A 26,880-nucleotide genomic window follows, 5' to 3' on the forward strand; every position below is an offset into this window, starting at 1 on the left:
CAATAAAACAAAGTCGTGGCTGTTAGGAAGGAGGTTCAGTCAAAAAAACTGTCGTTTGGTTAAAAAATTGGAAAAATTATGTATTTTATGCCAAAAGGTTTAGGAGAACGTCCCCAGGACTTAAACCCTGGTCCGTTGTGGTTTCGTTCCCCAAGAGGTTCCTCGTCCTATGTGGTGCTGAACGCTCTTGCTTGACTCTTCACATATTCCACGAGCCAAAGTTATAATCCTCTTGTGAGGAGATTCACTTTGACATCGCTGCTGAAACCAAAGCATGTGACCGACACCGGGTCATCTGGGAGACAGAGTCAGGGGGCACTGGGACAGCAACGTCTGCTTCACTTACCATCAGGATCTCTGCAGCTACACACACACAGACACACACACAGACGGTAATTCCTCCCGTGATGTCGATGCATTCACATGCACATCAAGTCGCTGTTAAGCCTCTTACGGGCCTTTAGCTCCCTCTTTACTAACACACAAACATGCAGATATGCACAAATGCACGCTCACAACGCCAAAGCTCACAAGAACCACAACACGGGAAATATGTCAAAGTCAATGAGATCGGTCAGAATTATTGGACTTGGTTTGACTTGAAAAGCTTCTTCAGTCTGATTTCAGTGTCTCCCATCGGCAGTAAGCCGGCAGCGTATCACCGTCTCCTTATTTAAAGCTGCACGCCGGCTCTTCCTCAGTGAAGGACGGCTTCATAAAGCCTGTGTGCTCTCCTTTGTAAATGAAGCAGAGAGGAGAGGAAGGAGAGTTAAAGTGTTGCCTTCAAGCACATTTGTATGCAGCGACACTGACCACAGCTCTCTCTCTCTCTCTCTCTCTCTCTCTCTGAAGTGTTTGTGCAGCTGCATTTTTGGACATGATACCAAGACAAAAAACCTCCCTTTTTCATATGTTCCTGCACATGAAGCCGAAAATGCTGCTTTTAATGAATTAATGAAGCATTCAGACACTTGTCCTTGTCAAATTGTAAGAAGAGAGAAATATCGCTGAATGGGAAGGAAAGGAGCTTCAATGCTTCCCTTAAAGGAGAGGAGGTCCTTCTAATGATATTTAAAGTGATACACCATCACTTCACATTGTCTGTCTGCCTCTGTAATCTCTCCTCTGTCCTCTCTCCTCTGTCCTACCTCCTCGCCTGTTCACCTTTCCACCTGCAGACGATCAATCCTTTACCTTTACTCGCCTTCTCACGTTTTCAGGACCTGAAGTCTGAAAATCACGCCTGACCCCTTTAAGAGCGCCCGGGCCCCTGTTGCTAAGAGACAGGAGGAGGCTGAGGAGATGCCGCCGCCGCCGCCTCAGAGTCGCTGACGCTCGGCTCTCGTCCAATCAGAGCAGCCCCAGCAGGGCAACAACGCTCCAACAAGTCAAACGTAACGACACCAGACAGATGAAAAGCAGAAGGCAAAAAAAACTATAGAATCAATACAGTTTACGGATGAATAAAGAGAAAAGTCTAAAAAGATTGAAAGGTATACAAATAAATTAAATCTCACTATAATTTCAACTTTTGGTTTTAAATGATATGATTGGATTGAACTTTACTAAACTTGAGAGATTCTTATCTTTGGTTTTGAAGTTTGAAACAATCTGGTACTGTGTTTTGAATATCAAACATGTTGCACTACTACATCTTTATGTTGCTAGTTTATTGTTAAAAAACCTTAAAATAGGTGTTTATCATCCAAAAACATATTGTCGTTATTATGCTGTGATGTACTGGTCCGGCCCACTTTAGATCAAAATGGCCGACATGCCGCCCCTTCACTACAATGAGTTGGACACCTCTGTTCTCCAGCACTAGCAGGAGGTATTAAATAACATAAATGTGATAAATGTGTCTTCACCAGCTACTTGTGTCTGCCTGTCGTTCAAGACAGAGAACACTTTGTTGCTGAAGCCGTTTATATTTCTCAGCAGTTGGAGGAGACCAAAGCGGGAGAGCGAATTCACCGGATGCACAAAAAATATGAGAGCAAATTAATAATAATGTTGCTAATGGTCAAAAACACAACCACAACAGTTCTGTAGCTCCTCCCCCTCGGGGGTCCGGCTCTCCAAACAAACGCCAAAAAAGCAAGATGGCCGCCTCCATTTCCGGGTTATTTTGTTCTCTTTTTTTTGTGTGTGTGTGGATCGTCCGCCATCTTCTGCGATCGCTCCCGCTAAACGACGCGCTCGTGCCTGAATGACGCATGAGAATGCATCAACATCAACAAACAGCTGACTGTCAGTAAACAACAACAACAACAACAACAAAATGACGGCGGGTGAGGCTCTTTAAAGCGACAAAGAGCTCCTCTCGAGTCCGCTTGTGTTGACGAGGCAGCTTCTTCTCTGCTGTTGCCGTGTGTGTGTGTGTGTGTGTGTGTGTGACACGACGTGAGCGGTATCCATGGGGGCAGCGTGTGTGTGTGTGTGTGTAATGCATGTATTTTCAGCTCTGACACATAGGGGTAGGTGAGAGAAACACTGTTGCCATGGAAATAGGTCTCCTTCTCCTCTTGTAAGTGTTTTTGCTCCCCCCTTCCTCGTCCTCCTCCTCATCATCCTCTCCGCCTCATCTCTCACAATCTGCTCTCTCTCTCTCTTGTTGCATTGCTTGCTCTCTCGCCCCCCCCCCCCCCCTCCTCTCTCTCTCTCTCTCTCTCTCTCTCTCTCTCTCTCTCTATCTGGGTTAATGAGATCCATTTTCCTGATGTGCATTGATGTAGTTACACTCTGTTCTTTTAAGAGGTAAATAACATCACATGGTTAATGTCCTGTGGAGACATCATATCTATAGAGGGATTTCAATATGACGTTAACATCCTACATACTCATGCAGTTGCTACATAGACGATGCACATAGTTGTTAGCGGCTATGCTAATGTCTTGTGTTACATATTGGACCTTTCTGTAAAGTGTGTTTAATCTAACAACTTTGTTTAAAGTTGTGTTCCCATTTAATTTGACAAATGCCCTTTTCTATGTCTGATATAATGTTACAAAGGAGGATATAGTGTGTGTGTGTGTGTGTGTGTGTGTGTGTGTGTGTGTGTGTGTGTGTGTGTGCGCTTCTACAGTCACTTAGTGCTGTTGGCCGTTTCATCCGACCCCTTCCCGATATATGACTTTTTCAACCATTTGCACATGACAAATGACTCCCCCTACACACACACACACACACACACACACACACACACACACACACACACACACACGTAGAGTGGTTGAGATAATGCATGTTGTCATTTCCCGTCTCTCAGGAACACCACATCTGCACGTGAGCCGCTCCACACTTTGCTCACTAATTCATAATTCCATCTTTTTGTGTGGTGTGTTTTTGTGTGTGGATCTTCTGCTCAACAACCTGTCAGCCGTTCAACCAGGAAGAATAAACTCTGGATGCTAAGAAGAGCGTTCGAATCAGACTGATGGAAAAGCCAGAGCAGCAGGGTTTAAGACTTTTCTCTCTTCCTTAATGTCTGCAACAGAAACTAAACAATGAAGCTTTCTGCTTCATCTCAGACGATCTTTCCTGCTCTCATTAAGACGACCGGGATTTCAATACATGCACATTTTGACACGACTAGGATTTCCACGCTCAAGCTGTTGCTTCATTGAGGTTCAATTTGATGAGACGGTGACATCCAGGACTGTTAGGAAGTCTGTTACTCATTTTTTTGTCCAGAAAAGGTCATAAAATGAAATTCTAGCCGTGAAAAAGTGCAGTTAGTCAACAATGTTTAGTTCTTTACACTCCCGACTTGACAGTTTCCGGGTAAAAGGACTTTCTTTTCCTGTGGGCAAGAGTTTAAAAATACATCCTTCTGCATCACCATAGGCAACATTTTGACTAAAAACAACAACAGAGGAACAATATGTGAGACTGTGATCCTCGCGATTTCTCTTCATTTTCTTATCGTTGCACGACAACAATCGTAAAACGCTGACGTGCTCGGAAGCCAGTTTGAACTCAGCTTTTATAAAATGTCTGCATTAGTTTGGCCACGCCCTTTGACCCCTCGCTATTAACCCCTTTCACACACACACACACACACACACACACACACACACTGAGGCAGACGCCACGCCTGTCTGTGGGTGAGTGAAGCTCCTTCCATGTGACGGTCCATTATTGATGAGACAAGATGTATCCTAAAACTCCCCTGGGGTGATGAGCTCACTGATGAGGTCATCAGTCAGGGCTGTGCATGAAGTGCTCACCCCCCCCACCCTCCATGCCTCCATCCTCCCAGTCACCCGACGTCCTGCTGCACCGCCTCATCATACATTTATAGGCAGCCTCCATCTAACGCTGTGCACTTTTTAAAATGGGAAGGGAGGACGTAAAGCCGCCTGTAAGGTCTGTGATGAAAAAAGCTGAACTATAACAGGAGCCGAGAGAATTTCAGTCCGCCGGTCTCACTCAGCTGAGAGGTAAATATGTTTTCATGTGCGCCCACCTGATGCATCTACATCCAATATTAGCTCGCTGACTCCTCGGAGAGATGTCTGCCTCTTTAGATCTTATCTTTCAATAAGTCACAGAAGTAGCAGCTTTTGGTTTCACGCGAGACACAAACGTTGGTGAAAGTCCAGCGTTTGTCCGTCTCATCCGTCGCCTTCGAAAACTAGACTCTGTTGCTCTCCGACCACTTCAGCCACTGGAGGTCGGTGTCGTCTTCTTGTCTTGGTATCGGCGAGCGACCGCGTGAACAGACGACGGCCTTCTGAAGCGACTCTGACAACGTTTGAAGCGGTGAGATACCAACTGCTGCCTTCAAAGTCCAGCTCCTTTAGGCACAGCGAGGGCTTAAGACGTCTGATGTTTGATGGCTGACAGAGGTAAGAACAAGAGCAGTAGGGAACACACACACACACACACACACACACACACACACACACACATTATTGAGACCAACCAGCAGAGCCTGCTCTTTCCCCACATGACGATGTCGTACAGTTTGTTTCGCGACCCCGAGAGTGGCGTTCGAGGACACGTGTGGTTTTGTTGTTGTTGCCACTGTCAAGCAGCCATTTTGGATTCTGGGCTCTGCGAGGCACCTGCAAGGTGATGCGTCATCAGCGCGAACACGCGGGGCGCGCGTGCACACCTGCAGCCGAGAGCCCCTCGCATTCAACAAGCGGCGCTATAATTAGCTCCCTGGATGGGAGGATAAAGAAGAAGAAAAAAAGGCAGACGAATGGCTTTTCGACCGACATTTCCTTTTTTTTCTTCTTCTCAGCTATTTGCTCATTGTCTCACTAAGACGATCCGAAATGTGTCACAGAAGAGGAAAATATTTCTCACGTGCTCGCATAATTGACAGTGGGAGAAAAAAAAAAGGACCCTGGACCCTGCTGTTGCCTTGGTTACAGAAGGCTGAAAGGAGGAGGAAGAGGAGGAGGAGGAAGAGGAGAGGGTGATGAGGGCTTCACTGGGAACAGAGCCGGAGAGATCTGACAGAATAATACATTTACCTCTCTTATTTTCTCCCCCTGTACCACTGCACACATCTCTCTGCTCTCCAGCAGCGCGCCGGTTCTCTTCCACGACTCGGTTCTACGCCGAGAACACTAGGGTGCTAGTGGGGTTTAGGACACTAGGGTGCTAGTGGGGTTTAGGACACTAGGGTGCTAGTGGGGTTTAGGACTATAGGGTGCTAGTGGGGTTTAGGACACTAGGGTGCTAGTGGGGATGCGAACACTAAGGTGCTAGTGGGGTTTAGGACACTAGGGTGCTAGTGGGGTTGAGGACACTAGGGTGCTAGTGGGGTTTAGGACACTAGGGTGCTAGTGGGGTTGAGGACAATAGGGTGCTAGTGGGGATGCGAACACTAAGGTGCTAGTGGGGTTTAGGACACTAGGGTGCTAGTGGGGTTTAGGACACTAGGGTGCTAGTGGGGTTTAGGACACTAGGGTGCTAGTGGGGTTGAGGACACTAGGGTGCTCGTGGGGTTTAGGACACTATGGTGCTAGTGGGGTTGAGGACACTAAGGTGCTAGTGGGGTTGAGGACATTAGGGTGCTAGTGGGGATGCGAACACTAAGGTGCTGGTGGGGTTTAGGACACTAGGGTGCTAGTGGGGTTGAGGACACTAAGGTGCTAGTGGGGTTGAGGACATTAGGGTGCTAGTGGGGTTTAGGACACTAGGGTGCTAGTGGGGTTGAGGACACTAGGGTGCTAGTGGGGTTTAGGACACTAGGGTGCTAGTGGGGTTGAGGACACTAAGGTGCTAGTGGGGTTGAGGACACTAAGGTGCTAGTGGGGTTGAGGACACTAAGGTGCTAGTGGGGTTGAGGACACTAGGGTGCTAGTGGGGTTTAGGACACTAGGGTGCTAGTGGGGTTGAGGACACTAAGGTGCTAGTGGGGTTGAGGACAATAGGGTGCTAGTGGGGATGCGAACACTAAGGTGCTAGTGGGGTTTAGGACACTAGGGTGCTAGTGGGGTTTAGGACACTAGGGTGCTAGTGGGGTTTAGGACACTAGGGTGCTAGTGGGGTTGAAGACACTAGGGTGCTAGTGGGGTTAAGAACACTAGGGTGCTAGTGGGGTTTAGGACACTAGGGTGCTAGTGGGGTTGAGGACATTAAGGTGCTAGTGGGGTTAAGAACACTAAGGTGCTAGTGGGGTTTAGGACACTAAGGTGCTAGTGGGGTTGAGGTCATTAAGGTGCTAGTGGGGTTAAGAACACTAAGGTGCAAAACTTCCTTCACCGGATCGTCAATTTCTCATTAAATAACGAGAAAAAAAACATATAATCTCCAATTCAATTTCCAGAGGACTGGAACAAGCAGTAAACAAGCCCAGTGTGAATTATTTAGATAACCAGGATGCAACGGGGCAATCGTGTGTGATCAGACTCAAGGTTTCTTTCTTTCTTTCTCTTTACAGAGCGGCTCTGTCGTCGTCTATCAGGCCTCTCTGCCGCTCTGCCTCTGGGCTCTTGTTCCTCGGCTGGCAGGAAGCTGAATGGAGCAGCTGTTCGGGACAAAACGCCTCGTGCAATGTCATGAAATGAGGATGAGCATGAAAAAGATCGGAGACGGCGTCGCGTGTAAGCCTCATTACTTGCGTACTTAGATGAAATGGGATTAAAAAAAATATTGTATTTCACAGGACAACTCCTTTGTAAGGTTTCCAAAGTGAATATTTGAAATACAAGTGAAACGCTGGCTCTTGAGCGACATGAAGAGACTTCCTGGTGTTCTTATTACATGACCTACTGTGAGATCCACCTCTGTACGGAGGCCACTCACCTTTATATCCGGGCCGTTGCAGTTGAGGCTCATCCCGCACTCGTCCGTGATCTCCGTAATCTCCGACAGGTCGTCATCTTCAAACTCATCCAGGCTGATGTCATGGGTCAACCTGGTTGAAGGGGAGGATCGGTGGCGAGAAAGGGGTAGAGAGAGGAAAGAGGAAAATCAATGCTAATGCTAATCCCTCCGCACTCTCAAATCTCCTTTTCGACCGGATTATCTGTCAGACGGGTGGTGGTGGCAGCTTCAACGCCCTACTCTTATTCTGGAAATACAATCACCTAAAACCTCTGGCTATTTGGTGAAACTGGTTGGTGAAAACATCAGATATGTGACAGTGATGGGTGACGGGAAGCTGACTGCCGGTTGAGCGTTAGCAGCCTGGATATAGCGACACACCTGCAGCCACCAGGAGACCGGGTCGTAATGAGAGCGGGAACTGCATGGTCACAGATGGCAGATCAATCTACGAGTTAACTGGAACAGAAACCACGACGGGCTTCAGAGACTAAACCTGACGGAAACAAAACGTTTCTGAATGACTTTTCCCAGAGATACTGAGTGTGAAAATGTACAATTTTCTTGGTGACGTGTTGTGTAATAGATCAAGGAGAGGTAGTAAGCGGCCTTCGGAGGGCCACACATCGTTCCTTCAGGATATACTAGATGACACAAATCAATGAACACACTGTCGCGTTTTTTGCCGCATTTATCCCCCAAAAAAAACCAGCATCAAATGTTATCCATCCTCTGAAGAAGCACGACTACGTTCAGCAGTCTAGACTGTGGAGGAGTGTTCGCCCCATTGTGCTAAACGTAAGCTCATAGCATCCCACAACCAGGGCGGGGCTCATCCTCTGGGGAACATTAGTGTACTCAGTAGATTGAAAAGGCATGATTGTGAAAAAAGTTGGCGTGATAATGGTGATGGCCCATCGGCCAAACACCCCCTAACACATTAGGATTCATCCCCACGGGACCAGGAATATCCTCTGTACATGTGGTGCCAATCTCATAGGAGGCACAGGATTATTTTTATGTATCCAGCCATGCAAAAGTCTATACCAGACACTATATTTCACAGGGAGGAACCCGATTTACTGCTCTTCACTCCAGTGTCAAACAGGGAAATGTTTCGTCCTGCTGTCTGTGGCAGGATTCAATTAGCTTCCAGTAAACAATGCTTCACCCTCCCTCCATCCTTCCCCCACCTCCTCCCATCTGTAATTATGTGCGCCTGTTATCTCTCTACGCTGCAGCCTCCTGGGCGTGACAGGCCGAGTCAGAGAGAGCGAGGAAATGTTATTAGAGGGAGGAAAGAGAAGATGGCAGTCATCACAAGGAGCATGAAAGCGAGCTGTCGGAGAAACCTGGTGAACTTGGGAGAGCTTGGATCCCCCCGTTGTTGTTGTTGTTGTTGTTGTAGCGTGACGCTAATGTCATTTCTGGCTACGCCGCCGCCGTTACGCACAGCTACGACCGGCTTTAGCCGTCGCCTGTTTGAACATGGGCACGGGAGGTAAAGCTACAATGACGAGGCCCCCGAGGAGGAGGCAGGAGAGAAAGGGATGAAGGACGGAGAGGGAGAAAGAAAGTGGATTTATTGGTGAGGGATAAAGGATGTCAGATGGGAACACATGTACACCTGATAGAAAGAGAGGAACACATGTAGACCTGATGGAAAGAGAGGAACACATGTAGAAAGAGAGGAACACATGTAGAAAGAGAGGAACACATGTACACCTGATGGAAAGAGAGGAACACATGTAGAAAGAGAGGAACACATATACACCTGGTAGAAAGAGAGGAACACATGTACACCTGATGGAAAGAGAGGAACACATGTAGAAAGAGAGGAACACATGTAGAAAGAGAGGAACACATGTAGAAAGAGAGGAACACATGTACACCTGGTAGAAAGAGAGGAACACATGTACACCTGGTAGAAAGAGAGGAACACATGTACACCTGGTAGAAAGAGAGGAACACATGTACACCTGGTAGAAAGAGAGGAACACATGTACACCTGATGGAAAGAGAGGAACACATGTAGAAAGAGAGGAACATATGTACACCTGGTAGAAAGAGAGGAACACATGTAGAAAGAGAGGAACATATGTACACCTGGTACAAAAGAGAGGAACACATGTACACCTGATGGAAAGAGAGGAACAGAGGGAGAAAGGGACTTAAATAAATATATAAAAAATCACCAGTGTAATAATCCACCTTCATTGAACAATCCTCTGCAAAGCTGCAGCGTCAGGACCTTTTAATCTGTGTGCTTGAGTGAATGTGTGTGTGTGTGTGTGTGTAATCTGGCATACTGCTGCACCAATAGTTCGGAGGCTCCTTTTTGGCTGCATTCCCAAAAGAGCTCTCGTGGTTTGCAGTGACTCACACTTTCTCAAAACAACTTTTAATTGCCCGTTTGATACCGCCATTGATTGACGGCCGACGCCTCCCTCACGACTCTTCGGGGGGCCCCAGGCCGGTAGGGGGCCACAATCGCCCAAAACAAAAACCTTATATTGTTTTGGACAGTTTTGATATCAGCAAACGCCAATAAAAGACCACACACACACATCTTATCTCACATTTCAGCGTTCAAGTAAAACCCTTCAGCTCATACGTCTGCAGATGTTTTGGTCTTTACCCACGAGAGGCAGTCAGAGTCACAACATGCGGCTCGAGGCGCCACCTGAACTGTTCTTTGTGTCCCGCGTGAACTGCATTGGCAGGATTTTGGTCTGGGGACACGGCTCTGCTTTTGAATAACAATAAGTGTAACCTTATCAGTTCACTACAAATGTAATTCATTACAACACAGACAGGCGCTCGGGAGAGGAACTAAATCGATGTGCTCCTGCGCGACGTCGTTATCGGCATCGCTTCCAGGAAGGAAGGAGGAGAGAGGTGGAGGAGACGAGATGAGAAAAGAGGAAAGGGATTAAAGGACAGGAAAGAGATGTCAGCACGCCAATCGGCCATTTATATTGACCCGTGAATTGCGGGTTTTGACCTGTAATGAGGACTTTGCAAGGACAAAAGAAGGAGGGGAGTCTCAAGAGTGGCAAAGGATTAAACCCCCGAGCGGCAGTGAAGAGATGGAGAGAGGGAGGAGAAAGTGCTGGGCGATAAACCACCTGGCCAGGACATTGTGACCCCTTTGCTGCAGGGAATTGTGGGTAAAAAAGGCTGCACACACTAGAGAAAAACCAAGAAAGTGTAAGGTTTCCGCTGTCAGCAAAGCGCAGATGAATGACGGCGTCTAAACCTCCAATGAGTGTGTTTTGCAGGACGTTCTTTGGGCGAGGACGGCCCCGATCGTTAGTGTGATTAGTAGCACCTGTGCTTGTCAAAATGTCTGCTGCTGGATTATTTAGTTTTTTTCCCCAAACTGCGAAGTCATGCCGAATGTATTTTTAGGTTTTCTTTTCACCGCTGCAAGGGGTGTCGTACCTGGAACTGTCAAGCTCACTTTTACATGTCACCTTTGGGCGTTTTTCCTTTTCTTTTAAATTTCTGATAGATAGATAGCTATTGTATTGTGTATTTGGGCGGCGCTCTAGGAAGCTGCGGTCGTGTGTGTGTTTCTGAGGCTTTTATTCTGAAGGGGGAAAGTGGAAGGAGAGGAGCGAAAATAAAGAAGTTTCCGGCTTGGCTGAAAGAACGATCATCGTGTTGTTATTTTCTCTTTCTTCTTTTAATTTTTTTTTCACACGGTACAAAGTTAAGCTAAGTAGCTACCGTTAGCTAACTAGCTTGCTTCGGCAAACTGCCACCAATGTAACCGAGGGTTCTTCTTGCGCCTATACTGTGTGATAACAACAAAATAACAGCACGATGATCATTCGTTCAAGCCATTTCTTTGTACCTCTCCTTCCGCTTTCCCCCTTCAGAATAAAAGCCCTAGAAACATACTCTCGAACACTGCTTCCTTGAGCGCCGCCAAAATACACAATACAATAGCTGACACATGTATGCAAACAATCAGCACACCTACAGACACATCTAAATATATATTTAAAAGAACACTCCCATCTTGCTTTCATAAATGAACACAAAATGGAGCTACAAATAGCCGAGCAAATCCAATAACCTCATATCCGTGTCGCTCTCTCCTGGGACTGTTCCCGTACGTTGGACACCCGGCATCATTTCCTCACAGCACCCCTCGGTGATCGATGCGGGGCTGACTCAGCAGTCTTCCTGTAGCGGTCCAGGTCAGAGATTCCTGTGACACGTCTACAATGTCATCACTGCTGCAAAGTGACAACGCAGCAAAATCCTTCAGACCGTAGTAACGGCAGATTGTCACCGATATCATCGCCGTGACACCGTTACCTCCCGCGACCCCAAAGAGCACCCAAGCGCCTCAACGGGAACTCCTTCACCAGCTCGGCTCTCAGCATCCTCACAGAGTTTTTTGGGCATTTTGGAGGCGCGTTGAAACGATGTCAAGGAAATATGAAATCTGTTGAACCCTCTCTTCTACGTGTTACATATTCATACTACTCAAGGAACTTAGTTGCTACCTAGATTTTGTCCAATGGGAGGTTGAGAGGTACAGAACAAACGTGACTGGAAGAGGGCTGGAGTGGATGTTTGGAGAGAGGTTTGCTGTTGTGTTTACTGTTTTAGTGGTGTTGTATAGATGCTAACCGCGATACTGTTTGTGATGCTATCCGCGATGCTAATTGTGATGCTAATTGCGATTAGCATTTCTGTATTGACATGTGCATTCTGCATTGACATGTTGACAATGTCAAAATTAGCTTATACACTAATTCGTCAAAAGAGTCTGATGTTAATGAATACTTACCTTTTCCGGCATAATGTGTGTTGATGTATGTTGATTCAGCGCTTAATATTCTTCTGTATGTATCTGGACCGTTTGTAAGCTCATTTCATGTTGTTTCTACAGTTTTACAAAACTAAGATTCAAAGTAAAAAACCCGTAACACCACCCTGCATTCCTGGGTCTACTGTTAGCTATCTGCTAAGCCGACCTATTGAAGCAAGGGCAGAATATTTGCATTATACGGTAATACTGGTTCAGGATGAGGGTAAAATGGTTTAAGGTTCTTCCATGATACTCGGAGCATGAATACTGTTTGCTATTTAAAGATAGAGCGGAGTGATGTCTACCTGAGCAGAGGACGAAGTCGCCTAGCGACAGCGTTGCCAAATGGGAAAATGTTAAACTATCAAAAGAGAGGGAGGTTTGGAATTAGCGGATTTCGAGGAAGATTATCGTCTTCCAGTCCTGACATGAGAACCGATAGGTGTGCATGTGTCACACACCTACAAATGGACCCACATCTGATTCTTTTTTCCTCTCCATCAGTTTGACCTTTTCTGTATTAGCCTGACTAAAGGCAGTTCACACTCTGCAGGAAACCATGAAGAGACCATGAACTAAGCTCAAGCTAAGCTACCATATAAATGAACCCAACTACAAAATAGTCAAAGTAGCATACATTATAGCACTATACGCAAAATTATCAAACACATATGAACCTGGGAGCTTTAATGCTACATGCTACAGTGCTCAGCTGTTCCAAAGAGGTCTGCATTATTAAATAAAAACACACTTACAGTCGATACGACAACAAAAAGCTGTGCTACCATTTCTGCAATGGTTTGCTCAATAACTGACTCATGAAGCATGTGTGTGTGTGTGTGTGTGTGTATAATTCCTCTTGTAACATGTGACAGCAAACAGCTAAATGCTAAAACAGCTGCAGACTCCGAGAGACACTTAACAGCAGCTCCAGGAAGTCACAGTCACCGGAGAAGACCCTGAACGTCCCTCAAAAATACATATTCTTTTCCATAAAATGTCCATAATGCATCTCAAGCAAGAGTTCAGTTTCAATCTCCCACAACCCCAGTGCAGGATTCAGCAAAAATGTCCCTTCAGAAAACATCCCAGACCCTTTGTCAACAGTTTATGTTGTAAAACATGGCATCATGTTGTTGCATTTTGTTTCGCGGAGGATTTGGGGTAAAGCCCTGCGTTATTTGACTGTGAAGCGGTGGGGGGGGTGTTTGTGCCTCCTCGGCCTGCCTCTCTCTGCTTGTGTTAATGAAGGACAGCGTGACCTCGCGATGGGCCCGGCCAGCTCATTATTCTTCATTTTGAATCCAGCCGTGACCCCAACAGTTGCCGCATTTATCGGTTTCTTAGTTGGAAGTAGCGCGCAAGGTCAAGCGGAGATTAGGGGGGTCATCACCTCCAGTTTTATTTTCATGGAAAAGGATGGTGAGGGAAGCTAATAGTGACTTTTAGCAAGGCTGAATGAACGATGGAGGAAAGAAGTCATGCAGTGACACCAGAAAAATGCTTCCGGTGTTAGAAAGTTCAAGAGAAAAAAAATATGCAAATGAGCTACTAGTGATCAAAATGTTCCTAAAAAAACTAAAGAAAACATTTTAATAGGGAAAAACAACACAACCATGAATTTCTTTACACTTGCAAGTAGCTTACAATGTTCCATTCAATTTAATAAGCACTCACATCAGTGTTGTGCCGGTATACTTGAATCACCTCACACAACATACACATTGAGACTGGTAACACAGACAATTCACACACATATGTGAGATTACGAGGCTGCACAGTCACTCGCTCGTCAGCTTCGTCCTCCTGCAAGGACAGGAGCAGGACGAGGAGCAGGACCGTCCCGTTAACCCCCCTCCATCCGCCCCCCTCCCTCCTTCAGCATCCACTGTATGAAAACAAACTCCGACAGGCACAAATTCACCCAAACAACGCGTCTCCTGCCCGGCCGCCGCTGTGACAACACACGCCCCCGCAACACAAAGTGTGCTGTGTCTTTCTCCCGGTGATATTTTATCGGGTCAAGATGACACCGGCAAACCTCCACCTCGCCGCCTTGAGGGAGACGCCGCACGGCCATATGCATCGGCTCTCCTTCAAGGGCACGCCTGACCCGAGCTCGAGGAGGCGACACATATAGCAAGGAAAAAATAAGGGCACGCCAGCCGCTTCGCGCTCACAAGGTCACACACACACACACACACACACGAGCTGTGTGTCGCATGCGTGTGCCGGTAGCAATAAAAAAAAAAAAAAGCCGCAGAAGTCGGGGGAAAGAGAATGAGAGAGGTGTCCTACCATTTCTCCCACTGGTCCTCCATCCAACCCTCTTCTCCTTCCCCTCCCGAGTCCATACTGTAAGTGAGGAGGGCTTCCACAGCTGAGAGGAGAGGAGGAGGAGAAGGAGGAGGAGGATCGGGGGTTAGAAAGTGAAAGAAGGAAGGAGGGAGGGCGGCAGAGAAGGGAGGAGCGAGCAGGAAGAGAGCCGGAGGAGAGGGGAGGAGGAGGAAGAGGAGGAGGAGGAGGAAGAGGGGGGGCGCTCCCCCCGGGGTCGATGGGAGAGGCGTCCGACTCGCAGCCCGGCTGCTGCCGCTCATCCGGAGGATGGATGGGAGATGGAAGAGGGGAATTATTTCAGGCGGAGGAGTAGTGTTATATAACCTACTTCTCTCTCTCTCTCTCTCTCTCCCTCGCTCTCTCTCTCTCTCTCTCTCCCTCTGATGTTTACTCGGTCTTGTGTGCATCAGATTTACTACGCCACCTCAGGAAAGTGCTGGTGTTAGCAGGACATCCAACGCCACGGCAAACGGGAGAAACACAAGCTCGACCGACATCTCTCTCTCTCTTTCTCTCTCTCTGCAAAACAGTCATGCTCAATTATTCACGAGGCCCCATTGATCATAAGACTCCTAACACTCTCTCTCTCTCTCTCTCTCTCTATTCATCCTCTTAAAGGATAACTCGTTAGCACAACATGGTTCCTAATATTAGTATTATTTTGGTCTCTATCACTCTCCTAAAGTAATTGCCGACGTGGCGACATCAATTAAATAGACGCCTGGTCGTGCATGAAACACGAGCCGTCAGAAGCCCAGACAGGTTGTAAAACACACACACACACACACACACACACCCACAAACACTGTGTAACCCGCTTATTTTTAAAGGTAAAACTGAAAAAAAACGAGGTTCAGCTAGCTCTGTAAACTGGATGTTCACAATGTGCAGTACATGAAGCACAATGTCGTCGTTTTGGGCAGAAATAATGACCGACAATGTACAAAAATTAAATAAATGAAACTGTTATTATGCTCATCTTTTCTTGTTCAGGCGTCGATGTGAGGTCTGTGCACACGCAACAGGAACTGCACAGTCCATTAACCCCGTCAACCCCCCCGCTGACCTTAAAACCTAGCACCGGCCTCTTAGAGGCCAAAGTGTGTTTGTGCGCTGTATCTGATCAATAACATGGTATTGAGGAGCATCGGGCTAACTGCAGCCACGAAGCAAGAGGATATATCTCACATTCTCGCTCGCACCTCGTCAAAAAGGGGTTTTTAAATCCTTTGTCAGGTGGTCTTTCATTTATTTGATAGGCATGATTCAATAGTTCCACAAAAACAAGACACAACTAGATTTAATAGAGTTGTTGCCATTGTTGCAACGGGATGTGAGATACCTCCGGAAGCCCCGCCTCCCGGCTCTGACGTCCAATCAAAATGCTGTGCAAGCGTTCCCGCAGAGGTATGAATTAGACATAGAAGTGTGGCGCTAACCTGACTAACGGATATTATATTTACATACATTATCTGCACACGCACAACAAAAAGTCACAACAGTGTTTATTCTATTGTTCTGTGTCTGCTTTAACTGTATGACATGTTTCAGCTCTCTGCCAACTCGTTATGATGTTTCTCTGCCCCCTAGTGGCCAGAAATGACAATAAATAACAGCAAAAGTCTTTTTGTTCTGCCACACATTCATATTTGCAACATGCACTACAACTTGAGGCAGGTGCACAGGCAAAAAAAGAGTAGATAATTTAAAAAAAAAGAAATCCAAGGATTCAAACATTCCTTCAGAAGGATCAAACGCACTCGGAGCTGCCAACACACGACCATATGGTTGTACTGCACGGCCTCGGCAACTATCCAGAACCTATGGAGCACACACACACACCAGAGGAGGACACACACACACACACATACACACACACAGGAGGAGTACACACACCAGAAGAGCTTTAACACTTCCCCCGCTTCCCCACATGTGGGGCAAAAAAAGTGCTTTAGGAACATGTATGAAGCTGTAAAACGCATAAAACACACACAAGGTGTTCTGTAACGGAGTACGATGTATGTGTGTGTGTGTGTGTGTGTGTGTGTGTGTGTCTGTGTGTGATGTTTAATCCCTGTTCGGTTCATCAGAGGAGAAAAATTAACCCCTCAATGGCCCCTGAGGGTCGTCGGCAACAATCTGAATTCATCTCACCAATAGTTTCTCAATTGGCCAGGAAAATAAAAAACACTGTGGCTGTGACACTCAGATCAATAGATTCACGAATAATGAAAATAATAATCCCCTACGTACGACCAGCCCAACACAATATTATTAATTGTATTATTATAAATAAAAGGCTGTTATTACACAACGTCTTCTTTAAACTCGATTGTTTAACCTCAGTCTGTGCATGTGACTCTTTACTACTCTGGCTAAAATATTTAAAAAATATATGTATTATAATCATTTAAAAAGAAGAAACATATGAATAAAACCCTGTGTATATTAGACAGAGAGAGAGCGAGAGAGAGAGAGAGAGAGAGAGAGAGAGAGAGAGAGAGAGAGAGAGAGAGAGATAACTGTATGCCATCAGGTGGAACATGCCGTGTCAGCAGAATCGAGCGACAGCTGTAAGTAATGAGTCGGGCAGCAGCTGTCCGCTCCGTCAGCTTCTGCTGCGGGTGAAACTCAAAAATCGGGCTCATTTTAAATTCTCTCCCGATTAAACATAAAATATAAGTCCAAGTCCATGACGCATGAAGTGAATGTGGGAAACTGACACTGACTCTCTCTCTTTATCGCTCACATCCTCCTCACATCCCCAGACCCTGTGAATCCATCTGGAGACACGTCGGTTTTGAAGCCGCAGCGAGAAGATGAAAGAAAAGCGAGCGGGTAGCCAATAAGCTACACACACACACACACACACACACACACACACATGAATACCAATGTGAGAGCATCTCCTGCTGCGCCCTCTCGTGCCACAGATGATCAATGCAGTGCTCGAGCTCAGCAGCTCAGAAAATTTCGAGAAAAAAAAACTAAAAAAGGGCCCGAATCAACCGCTTTCCTTTGCATGACTTTGTGTACGACATTGTGTGACTTCCTCTAGTGTGTTTTTGTCACGTCACTGTGGATCTGCTGCTGTCTGAAGAGCAGCCTCTCTCTTCATCTGCGGCGTCAACGCAGCCGCTAATGTTCAGTCGTCAGCGGCGCTCTGCAGACGCGAACCCGAGAGATGTCACCAAAAGGTGCTATTTTTAACTTCGCCGTCAGCGCGAGATTGTCATTCACCGCCGTTTGTGTTCCTGATCTGTCAACGCTGCGTCACTGGAGATGTTTTTTTTTGGGGTTCAATGACCAAAATGTTGAGCGCTGAATGTCACTTTTAAGTAGTTTCACGTTGACGTCTCGACTGACACCCAAAACATTTCAATCGTGGGGTGAACTGAGGATGTAAAATGTGGCGTGCGTCAGCTGCTGCATGTCACCGTTTAATGTCTCCGTACGACGGTTAAATGATGATGATGATGATGATGATGATGACAATGTGCCAAAACGTGAGCGACCGGTGCGCCGGTGCAAACCCCTGCTGTGTTTGTAGCAACAATACTGCTTGAAGGAGAAGATGAGTTGGTGCTTTGGGCTAAAACTGTGGGGCGCGACCCTCTAGTGGGGCGCGGAGGTATTACAGGTATTTTATTTTTATTTATTTTTTTAAGAATCCTTTATTAATCCAACAGTGGGGGAATTATTCTCTGCATTTTACCCATCATCCTTACTAATTAAGGAGCTTTGTGCTGCTGTGACGCTCTGGGGCTTCAGTGCCTTGCTCAAGGACACTTCAACATTAAGCTATGGGGAGAAAACAGGGATCCAACCGGCTTCCTTGGTAATATTTTTGCCAAATATGAGTTATTTTTTTGCACATATATAACTTTATTTGCGTTGTTTTAACAAAGTGATTGCACATGTCATTAGTTTTTGTCAGATGGAGCAATCTGGTTTACTTGAAAGGGATTTACATTTACATTTACATCTTTAATCTATTAATTAAAAAGCACGGATGGAGGAGTCTCTAAAAGTTGGACCGTTTTGTTCCCATGTTGTTGGGGCCGTGGGGCCTGAACATTTTGCCTCCCTAATCTTATGCCACATTACTGTGCTATTACTGTGTAGATACACATTGATAACATGGGTTATACATAACAATGAAGTGCATTATATTTCATAGGTATAGCCGTGAGCAGTGTAGGAGAACATAAAGGTCTCTCTCTCTCTCTCTCTCTCTCTCTCTCTCTCTCTCTCTCTGTTAACGAGTCGTGAACATTTTTAGAAGCCTCAAAAAATGGCAGGAAAATGTAAAAGAAAGCTGCCGACTGACTAGACTTGAAAGCGAGCTGCTCCGTTGTTTTCCCGTCACACCGGCTGACCGTTCTCCGACAGCGGCACGCTGTGGAGAGACGGAGGAGTCGACGCCGGTGGGCGGAGGCAGGAAGGGAAGGAGGGAGGGAGGGTGACGGAGGGAAAAACACGCCGGCATATGGCCGCTCTGGGACCGGGCCAACCCTCCGAGGTTGTGGATTATCACGGCTTTACTTTCCCCCTCGCCGACTACAACTCTGAAATATCACATCGACACAGTTCAGGCTCCTTGTGTCATTTAAGAAGAGGACGTGTCTTTAAAAAAATGTTATTTTATTGTCTTGGTTTTGTTCCTTTGTATGTATTTATTTTGACACGTACATTAGGAGTTTCCTTTAAAACAATAATCCTAGTTGCACTATTTAGTGTCGCTTTACTCAGACTCTATTGCTTCTATTGCTCCTTCCTCCCTCGTGGTTTTATCTGTGGCAGTTTAAGACAAATATATATTATTTATATATATATATATATATATATATATATATATATATATATATATATATATATATATATATATATATTTACTGTCAGAGAGATCAAACACTGCTGGAGCAACTTTGATGCCGCTGCGGTGAAGATCCGAAGAAAGATGGTTGTGGATCCTGCCTGTTTGTAGCTCATCTAATGAGGCAGTGGTGGCTGTGTGTGTGTGTGTGTGTGTGTGTGTGTGTGTGTGTGTGTGTGTGTGTGTGTGTGTGAGATATTTACTGGGGGTGTATTGATCACAGGCTCCACTCCAGTCACACCTCTGAGAATCACAGCTTCTCCTCAGGCAACACCGTGTGTTTGTGTGTGTGTGTGTGTGTGTGTGTGTGTGTGTGTGTCGAAACACGTCAACAGCATGCAGCTAATCCCAGGCCCTGCACAAGCTCTCCCAACGCGTTGATGTGACCTGTGCTGCAGGTTAAATTAAAGCTCCGGCTGATCAACCGGCCTGATGCAGTTCATCCGTCTCTCCTGTTGCTGCGTTGCTTTCTTTATTGACCAACCATTCAATTACGTCTCAATGCAACTCATTGCTTATTCATTCCGCATAATAAAAATACTCATCGAAAGTTCCCTTGAGGCGAAGATAATTTTCCAGGCTACTTTTTTCCGTCTGGACAACATTCCCAAGAAGCAAAACGGAATTAAATTAGACGGATAAAAAATGGGCAAAAGTGGAAAATACTCCACTGTAATCTGACAATATTATATATTTGACTAAAAAACGGTTGTCAGGTCGACGTCAATCGTTTTTGGGGGATTAGGGTGAACCAGTTCATGCCCTTTGGTCCTGCAACTGCCTCTTAACATGCACAAAACATGGGAGAGCAAACAGCAACAAAACAAAAAAAACAAGCAGCCCAAAATTGGAGGTCATCTCTTAAAAGTAGAGACGATTGAGCGGCTGATGTCGGACACAAAAAATCCAGGACTTGGACGCCAAACAGACTTGTGGTGGGGATTGGCACAAAAAAAGGTCCAGAAACCCACACATTTAAAAAAAAAAAGGGAGAAAAAGGACGAACATGCGACCTCTTTGCTGGATTCGTGAGGGAAAACGTGAACTGAAAACACTTAAATATTACATTTCTCTAAAGTACCAGACTAAACAGACTATAAACAATGATGGTAATTAACTGTAATTAATATGTTCTTCTCTTTATGTCACAGTTTGACAAGTAGGCTGGCTGCATAGGATCAATTACCTAAAAGTTGCGACCATGTTATTGGTTTTCCACGACCAAAAAGCAGACTCCTGGTTTCCAGCTCGCCAACCGTTTCCAAAAAGTTTGCGTTATACACACAAACCCTTTATTTATTTGAAAAATAGTAAGTTTCTAATATAAAAAAGGAGCTATTTTAGATTGTGTTCTTCCCAAATAAAACCTCCAGCTTTAAGTTGCACTAAAAAAGATGATTTCAGGCATATTATGCAAATATTCCAATATGCATTAAAAATAAATGTGTCTGCTAAACTTCAAAGTTCTCTGATATTTTGTCAGGATTCGGCCTCATTTGCAGAGACAAAATAAGAGAAATGACACTAATGTTGCTGCCAACTCATTCGTCCTCTATACATAAAAACACGAGTTATTATAATAACTAAATTATTGTGATTATTGGAGAGTAATAACAACAAAAGACCTTGAAGACCAACACAAAAACAGATGCTGAAACTCATCAACAACAACAAAAAACGATGCAGTTATTAGAGGGACTTCAGTTTGGAGCAGGTAACCCCCCCTTAAATAAAGTCTGCGACACATGTGTCAGGATGCAGCTCCATGCGGGAGCGCACCGCAGCGCTCGTGTTGGTCTTGCGGGAGCAGACACGCCCAAAAAAAAAAAAAAAACACACTCGGCACTGCACACACTGCGACTTCAAAGCTGAGCGGTGCCAAAAGCCGCCGGCGGCGTCAGCACTTTGAAGTCTTTTTTTTTTTTTTTTTTGGCGGGGCTCGTCGCTTTCATTCACTCGCAAGCCTCTCGCGCGTGGCTCTCCTCGGGGCGCCTTACCTGAAGCTGGCCGGGGAGTTCACCCGGAGGTTGCGGCCGGGCGGCGGGCTGGCTTTCCTCTTCTCTCGGTCCGCCATGCTGCCCCCGTGTTTATCGTCCCTCCATCGGGCTGCCTGCGCCTCGTGCAGCAGCAGCAGCCGCCCAGCAGAGACACCTGAGGTCCGGCGATGCAGCGATAGGGTGCCGCCTTCGCGGACCGTGGGACAGAAGAGACGCTCTGCAGAAACTGTGCAAGAATGTCTACACACAGCCTTAACGTGTTGTATTGGTCCTTATTATACAAAAGTAGCTGAGCTGTTTCGATTAGCCTAACATTTAAACAGAAAATATGAATATAGGCCAATAATAAAAATGCTCAAACATTGACAAATAAGTGTTTACAAGTGTAAAAATGCCAAAATGGCCACCAAAGCCCAACCACAAGGTAACATTGTTGGAGAATCTTCCTCCCCCCCGTGGAAACTGTTTTCTTACTGGCTGATTAATAATGTATCATCTAATCTGACTCGAAAAACACGTCACATTCCGTGCGTGGAGTTTTACGAGGAGACCCTGAAGGCAGCAGCAGCTCTCGCAGAGAGGAGAGGGGCTGACTGGAGGGAAAACAGAGGTGCATCCTGCTAGGTGGGCTTCATTAGGCTAAAATATCTAAATATCTCACCCAAAATATTCATCATGCATGTAATTAATAGGTGTGCTTTATCCTGCAAATCTACACACTAACAATACAGTAGTGTATTACAGAAATAAATACCCGACAGTGTTGAGAATGAGATAGAAAATAGATTTGTATAATAAACAAAACAGTCAAATTGGAGACAGGATGTTGGCGTGTTTTTTTAATAACAAGAACTTAGAGCATTGAAGAGTCATGTCATGTCAGTGAAAAAGCAGCAGAGGGAGCTACAACGCAGGGATACTGGGGGGTGATGCACAGCAAGAACAGAAACACATTTGTAAAAAACTAAACAAGTATTCTTCAATCTGTGGCCGTGCTTTATTAAAGATTCATGAAAAGCAATAAGAGTCTACAAAGTCAGATGTCTGCTAAAATCACAGGTCTTAAAAAAAAAAACCCTCAAAAATCCAGTTTATTTTAAGAGTTTTTGAACAACACAATGCTGGTTTTGATCTGCAGAATGAAGGCAGGAGGAGTCGGTAATGAAAACAGTTTTTACAGGAACGTGACCGGGTCAGTTTAGGTTAGCTAGTGAGGCTATGTGCTGCTAACTTCAGGTAACGTAGACGCGTCCTCTTTCTGCCGCGACTGGTTGCGAAAAAGCAAATTAACCACATAAAGTCGAGCTAGTAAAATCAGGTGAAAAAAGCGTTTTGGTGTGAAAACGGCATAACGGTTTAAAAATACTTGCTTACTTCTGAGACCTCGCAAAACTAATGTGTTTCCCATCAACCTAAGCTGTACGTTGTGTGTAGTGCTCAGTGGTCTTTGTTAGCATGCTAACACCAAATTATCAGCACGTTAGCATTGCCATTGTGGGCGTGTAAGCGTGCTCATGCTAGCGTTTAGCTCAAGTCACCATTGAGCGGTTAGCTAGCGGAGTGAGAGAAGGGAAGTTAAAAGCATGGGAGGGGAGTTTTAAAGAATTCAGGTAACAAATGATCGCGGCTCAATATTGCGAAGACTTTCATTTGAAGATTTTCCTTCAAAGCGGCTATTGAACTCACATGATTCATGTCATATGTTCGGAAGATGCTGTCCATTGTCCTGGGATTCAGGTGTGCCTGATGTTTGTACTCCAAAGCATCCTTTTGAACTTGTGCAGGTGCACCGGAGAGGTCCTGGATGGATGTTTGACTGCAGTTCTTCTTCCTGTGTCTCTATTTAGCTTGCAACAAATAGTCCACTGTCCTCTTCGTGGCAGCTGTTGACGGTCCGGTCTGGAACCGAGTGTAATAACTGAGGCTTATTTTTAGCCGGAGTCTTTGGCAAGCAGTGTTTAAAGTAGTAATCCACACACTTGATCCCACCTTGAACCTTCTGTGACTCGCGGTCACTGGTACTCTTCAAGCTATCGCTCACTAAAATGATGATTTATAATACTTCACTTTTAGTTTACCACTTATTTGTGTCATGGATCCTGGTATCGTGACGGTATGCTTCATTCATTTTGTTTGTGCTTATGGAGATTCAGCCGTCATCAGTTTGACTACTTCATTAAACCTTTACTCAACCATGTCAACACTTTCTACATATTCATTCATTGGTCCCTTTCATTGGCAGTGTTATAAGGAAGTGGTAACCAAACCTTCCTCTTTGAGTCAGTAACCTGCCGTATGACTCACAGGGGGAAACTCAGGTAAACCTTTAGAGCTAGAATAATTAAGTAAGTAAATCCTCAGGGTTTATGGGTCTGAGTGACTGGGAGGGCGGGGCAGCTTTACACTGGTGCTCTGTGTCTCAGGTGGTTTAAATGGAAACAGGATGTAGACTTTTTTCCCCTGATTTAACAGAAATGAGGAAGTGCGTTTAAAAAAAAACTCAAATGCTTCTAGATCATCAACCACAGGTCCGATTTAATACATTTAAACGGTTAAAGTACTCTAAACCCTTGTGAGAAGAGAAACGACGGAGTACAAAAAAAAAGAAGATTGTTATATTTTAATAATTTCATAATCCCAGAAGCTCCTCAACATGACTCGGCGATTATAACGGTTCACGCTTTTTTTTTTCACGTTTTAACTAATGTAGTACCCCTAAGTAGGAGGGATTTCGCTCAAAGTACCACGGTTGTACTTGTAGAAATCGGACGGATCCACCGGTACCAATGGGATCACGCTGTGATATATATTTGGAGTCGCAAGCTGCGAAGTTTCAGTGGAGAGAAGAACGATATTAGCAGCTGGGAAGCGGGACACAACACTGACTTGTGATTCTTTGCTGAACTTTAATTCATAGGATAGAAAAAAATACCTTTTACAACAGTAACAAGGTAAAACAACATAACTTGACTGATGTTGACGTATGTTGTTGTTTTTGCGCACAAAAAACAAAGCAAAAATGAAAAACAGTAGAAATAATAATAGAAAAGCAGAAATTTCTTATATTTACATATTTACACAAGAAGGCTGTGACTTGAGTATGTAGTTGCGTGAAAGAAAATGTTAATTAATTTTAATCCTATAAACTTAATTATTATAGTTTTGCTATTAAAAGCCCACTGATGTTTCAAGTATAAAACATTTCTTCCATTCTTCAGTCTGTAAATTAGAACAAAATGTAAAATGCGTGTTTTAATACATTTTTGTGAGAGAGTCATTGTCTAGATTTGAACCCTCATTGTTCTCGTGAAGTAGGCCCGTGTCCTTTCAGAAGTGTGCGCTCCTCCTCCGCTGCTCCAGCATCCATCCGGCGGGGTTCATGTCCAGCTGCAGCATGTTGAGCACCCATGGGTCCTCCTGCGCGCCTCGAATGAACTCCTCCATGTTAATGTGACCTGTGGAACAAAACAATATGTCAAAGTCTGGCTTCATTTACTCTCTTTGAAACAACAGAAATGTTCCCTCTCGTGTTGCTCACCATCGCCGTCGCTGTCGACGGCTCGTAATATTCGATCCGCGACCTCGTCTGCTGTGAGTTGTGGCTCACCCATGTCGGTCTTTATGCCTTTCTTTATCCGATAGAGGCTCTACAGAGAATACCAAAGTAAAAATATTACATTTAATGTTGTTAACAAAGAAAAACAGCCTCTGTTTTAGCTCAAGCTGCTGCACTGATGCACACTCATTTATGTATTACCTCATATTTTGAATACAAGTTTCTGTTTGATTTAACAAATATTACTGATAGATTTCCTAGATTGTGAACAACCCATTGACAGACTTCATGATGTTATATTCTGCTTTTCACATTTTCACATCTGCTGTCACACCAATAACTAGCATCCCGGTTCGCATGGACAAACGTTGGCATTGCAGTTTGTTTTTTTTTAACCGCAGATACGTTGAACAAATACCTTTGAATATCTGCTTTGTATCAAGTTTGCAGAAACACACACACAGAGTCTCTTGGTTGACGTTTGGAAACGGTTGGTGAGGTTTAGGCAAAGAAACTTCTTGGTTAAGGTTAGAAAAGATAAATAACATCCACATTCAGCGTCTCTGAGGTCTGCAGATACTGAATTATTAAACAGCCTCGAACTTATAGAGCACCTGTCTAGTCGAGTCTGACAACTCACAGTGATGTACACTCCATGTTAACTTTCACACACACACACACACACACACACACACACACACACACACACACACACACACACACACACTCTGTCCTGATGGGCAGGTGGCACCTTGCACACACTTTAATCTGATGCAGGGGTGTCAAACATACGGCCCGTTGGCCGGATCCAGAACTGGTAAAATGGCAAATAAAAAAAAATGTGTATATGTATATATATATATATATATATATATATATATATATATATATATATATATTAGTTTAAATTTATTCATTATTTTTTTTAGTTTAATAATAATAAAAACTAAAATGTCTGTAACTCGCTACCAGATTGAGGATACAAAGATGTACGTGAGCACCTACTTATATATATATATATATATATATATATATATATATATATATATATATATGGGCCTGTACTTGTAAAGTACAGTTTGAGTATATGCCTACTCAAATTGAAGTTGTCCGTAATATTTTGTGTATTTATTGTACGCTTCACAAGGACGAGACTTATAGGCATATATTTCATCTCATGGTCATTTTCCTTCTTTCTTCTGTCTTCATCTTCTTTAGTTTGAGAACATAAAGACATATTTCATGTGGGTCATTGTATCCTCGAAGCCATTCTTGTTTTCCCAGCTCAGTATTTTTAGTCACATCCAACACCCACAACACAAGTTGCACTCGTGGTTGACATGAAGGTGAACTTACGTCAATTATCGAGCGTAGTTCCTCTCTGTCCACGAAGCCATTGCCGTCCTTGTCGTACACCTTGAAGGACCAGCGCAGCTTGTGCTCCAGGTCTCCCCGGAAAACCAGGTTTGTCGCTGCCACGAACTCCAGGAAATCGATAGTATTGTCCTAAAAAAAAAAAAGGTAGAACAACGTTGCTGCAACACATGTCGAAGTCAAGACGAACACGGTACACGCCGGGCTTTTGACTCTCTCTCACCCCATTTCTGTCAAAAGCTCGAAACATGTTCTCGGCGTAATCGGACGCTTCCCCCGTCGGGTCCACGCCAAAGAAACGCTTGAACTCGTGCAGAAAAAGCAGTCCGCTCGGGCACTCCATGACGAACTTTTTATACATCTCCTGAATCGCTTTGACGTCGATCTCATCGCAGTTCTCCGTCTGCTGCGTCTGCCCCATGGCTGACCTGTAACTCAACAGTCCATCGTCCGGAAACCCTCTGGGCATGAACTCCACATTTGGAGTGGCCAGGCTTGAAACGAGGGCGCAGTCTTAGGTGTTGTTGTTTTTTTTTGTTTTTTTTTTAACCCTGTGGAATCCCAAAGCTCCACTTTGCCTACGAGACAGGCGATTAAAGTGTGGCCTCGGGATTACGGCGGTAT

At 45.0% G+C, this 26,880-nt stretch overlaps 2 protein-coding genes across 3 annotated transcripts in view; both read right to left on the bottom strand.

Annotated features, from left to right (window-relative positions):
- Positions 1–21,434, bottom strand: part of LOC137782527 (C-Jun-amino-terminal kinase-interacting protein 1-like) — a 37,899-nt gene extending 16,465 nt beyond the window's left edge. For both annotated transcript variants that reach the window (XM_068571864.1, XM_068571857.1), the window contains exons 1-2: positions 21,327–21,434; positions 7,268–7,379 (exon numbers count right to left, since the gene is read on the bottom strand). In XM_068571864.1, coding sequence (XP_068427965.1) covers positions 7,268–7,379; positions 21,327–21,403 — 189 coding nt within the window. In that variant the 5' untranslated portion in view covers positions 21,404–21,434. The remainder of the gene's footprint in view (positions 1–7,267; positions 7,380–21,326) is intronic.
- A 3,219-nt stretch (positions 21,435–24,653) lies between these two features.
- Positions 24,654–26,677, bottom strand: LOC137783795 (guanylyl cyclase-activating protein 2-like). Its single transcript, XM_068574124.1, has 4 exons — positions 26,480–26,677; positions 26,239–26,388; positions 24,865–24,973; positions 24,654–24,781 (listed from the first exon to the last, which is right to left on the bottom strand). The coding sequence occupies exons 1-4, from the start codon at positions 26,675–26,677 to the stop codon at positions 24,654–24,656; spliced, it is 585 nt and encodes a 194-aa protein (XP_068430225.1).
- Between the last annotated feature and the right edge of the window lie 203 nt (positions 26,678–26,880).

The sequence above is a fragment of the Clinocottus analis genome, unplaced genomic scaffold (assembly GCF_023055335.1).
Source record: "Clinocottus analis isolate CAN_PGR_092001 unplaced genomic scaffold, fCliAna1.0.p SCAF_1, whole genome shotgun sequence".
Taxonomy (NCBI): Eukaryota; Metazoa; Chordata; class Actinopteri; order Perciformes; family Cottidae; genus Clinocottus; species Clinocottus analis.

Coding starts and splice junctions, on each gene's coding strand:
- LOC137783795 (XM_068574124.1), bottom strand. CDS start 26,677: ATGGGGCAGACGCAGCAGACGGAGAACTGCGATGAGATCGACGTCAAA. Junction 26,389..26,479: donor GAGCTTTTGACAGAAATGGG/GTGAGAGAGAGT, acceptor TTTTTTTTTTAG/GACAATACTATCGATTTCCT. Junction 24,974..26,238: donor AACTACGCTCGATAATTGAC/GTAAGTTCACCT, acceptor TATTCTCTGTAG/AGCCTCTATCGGATAAAGAA.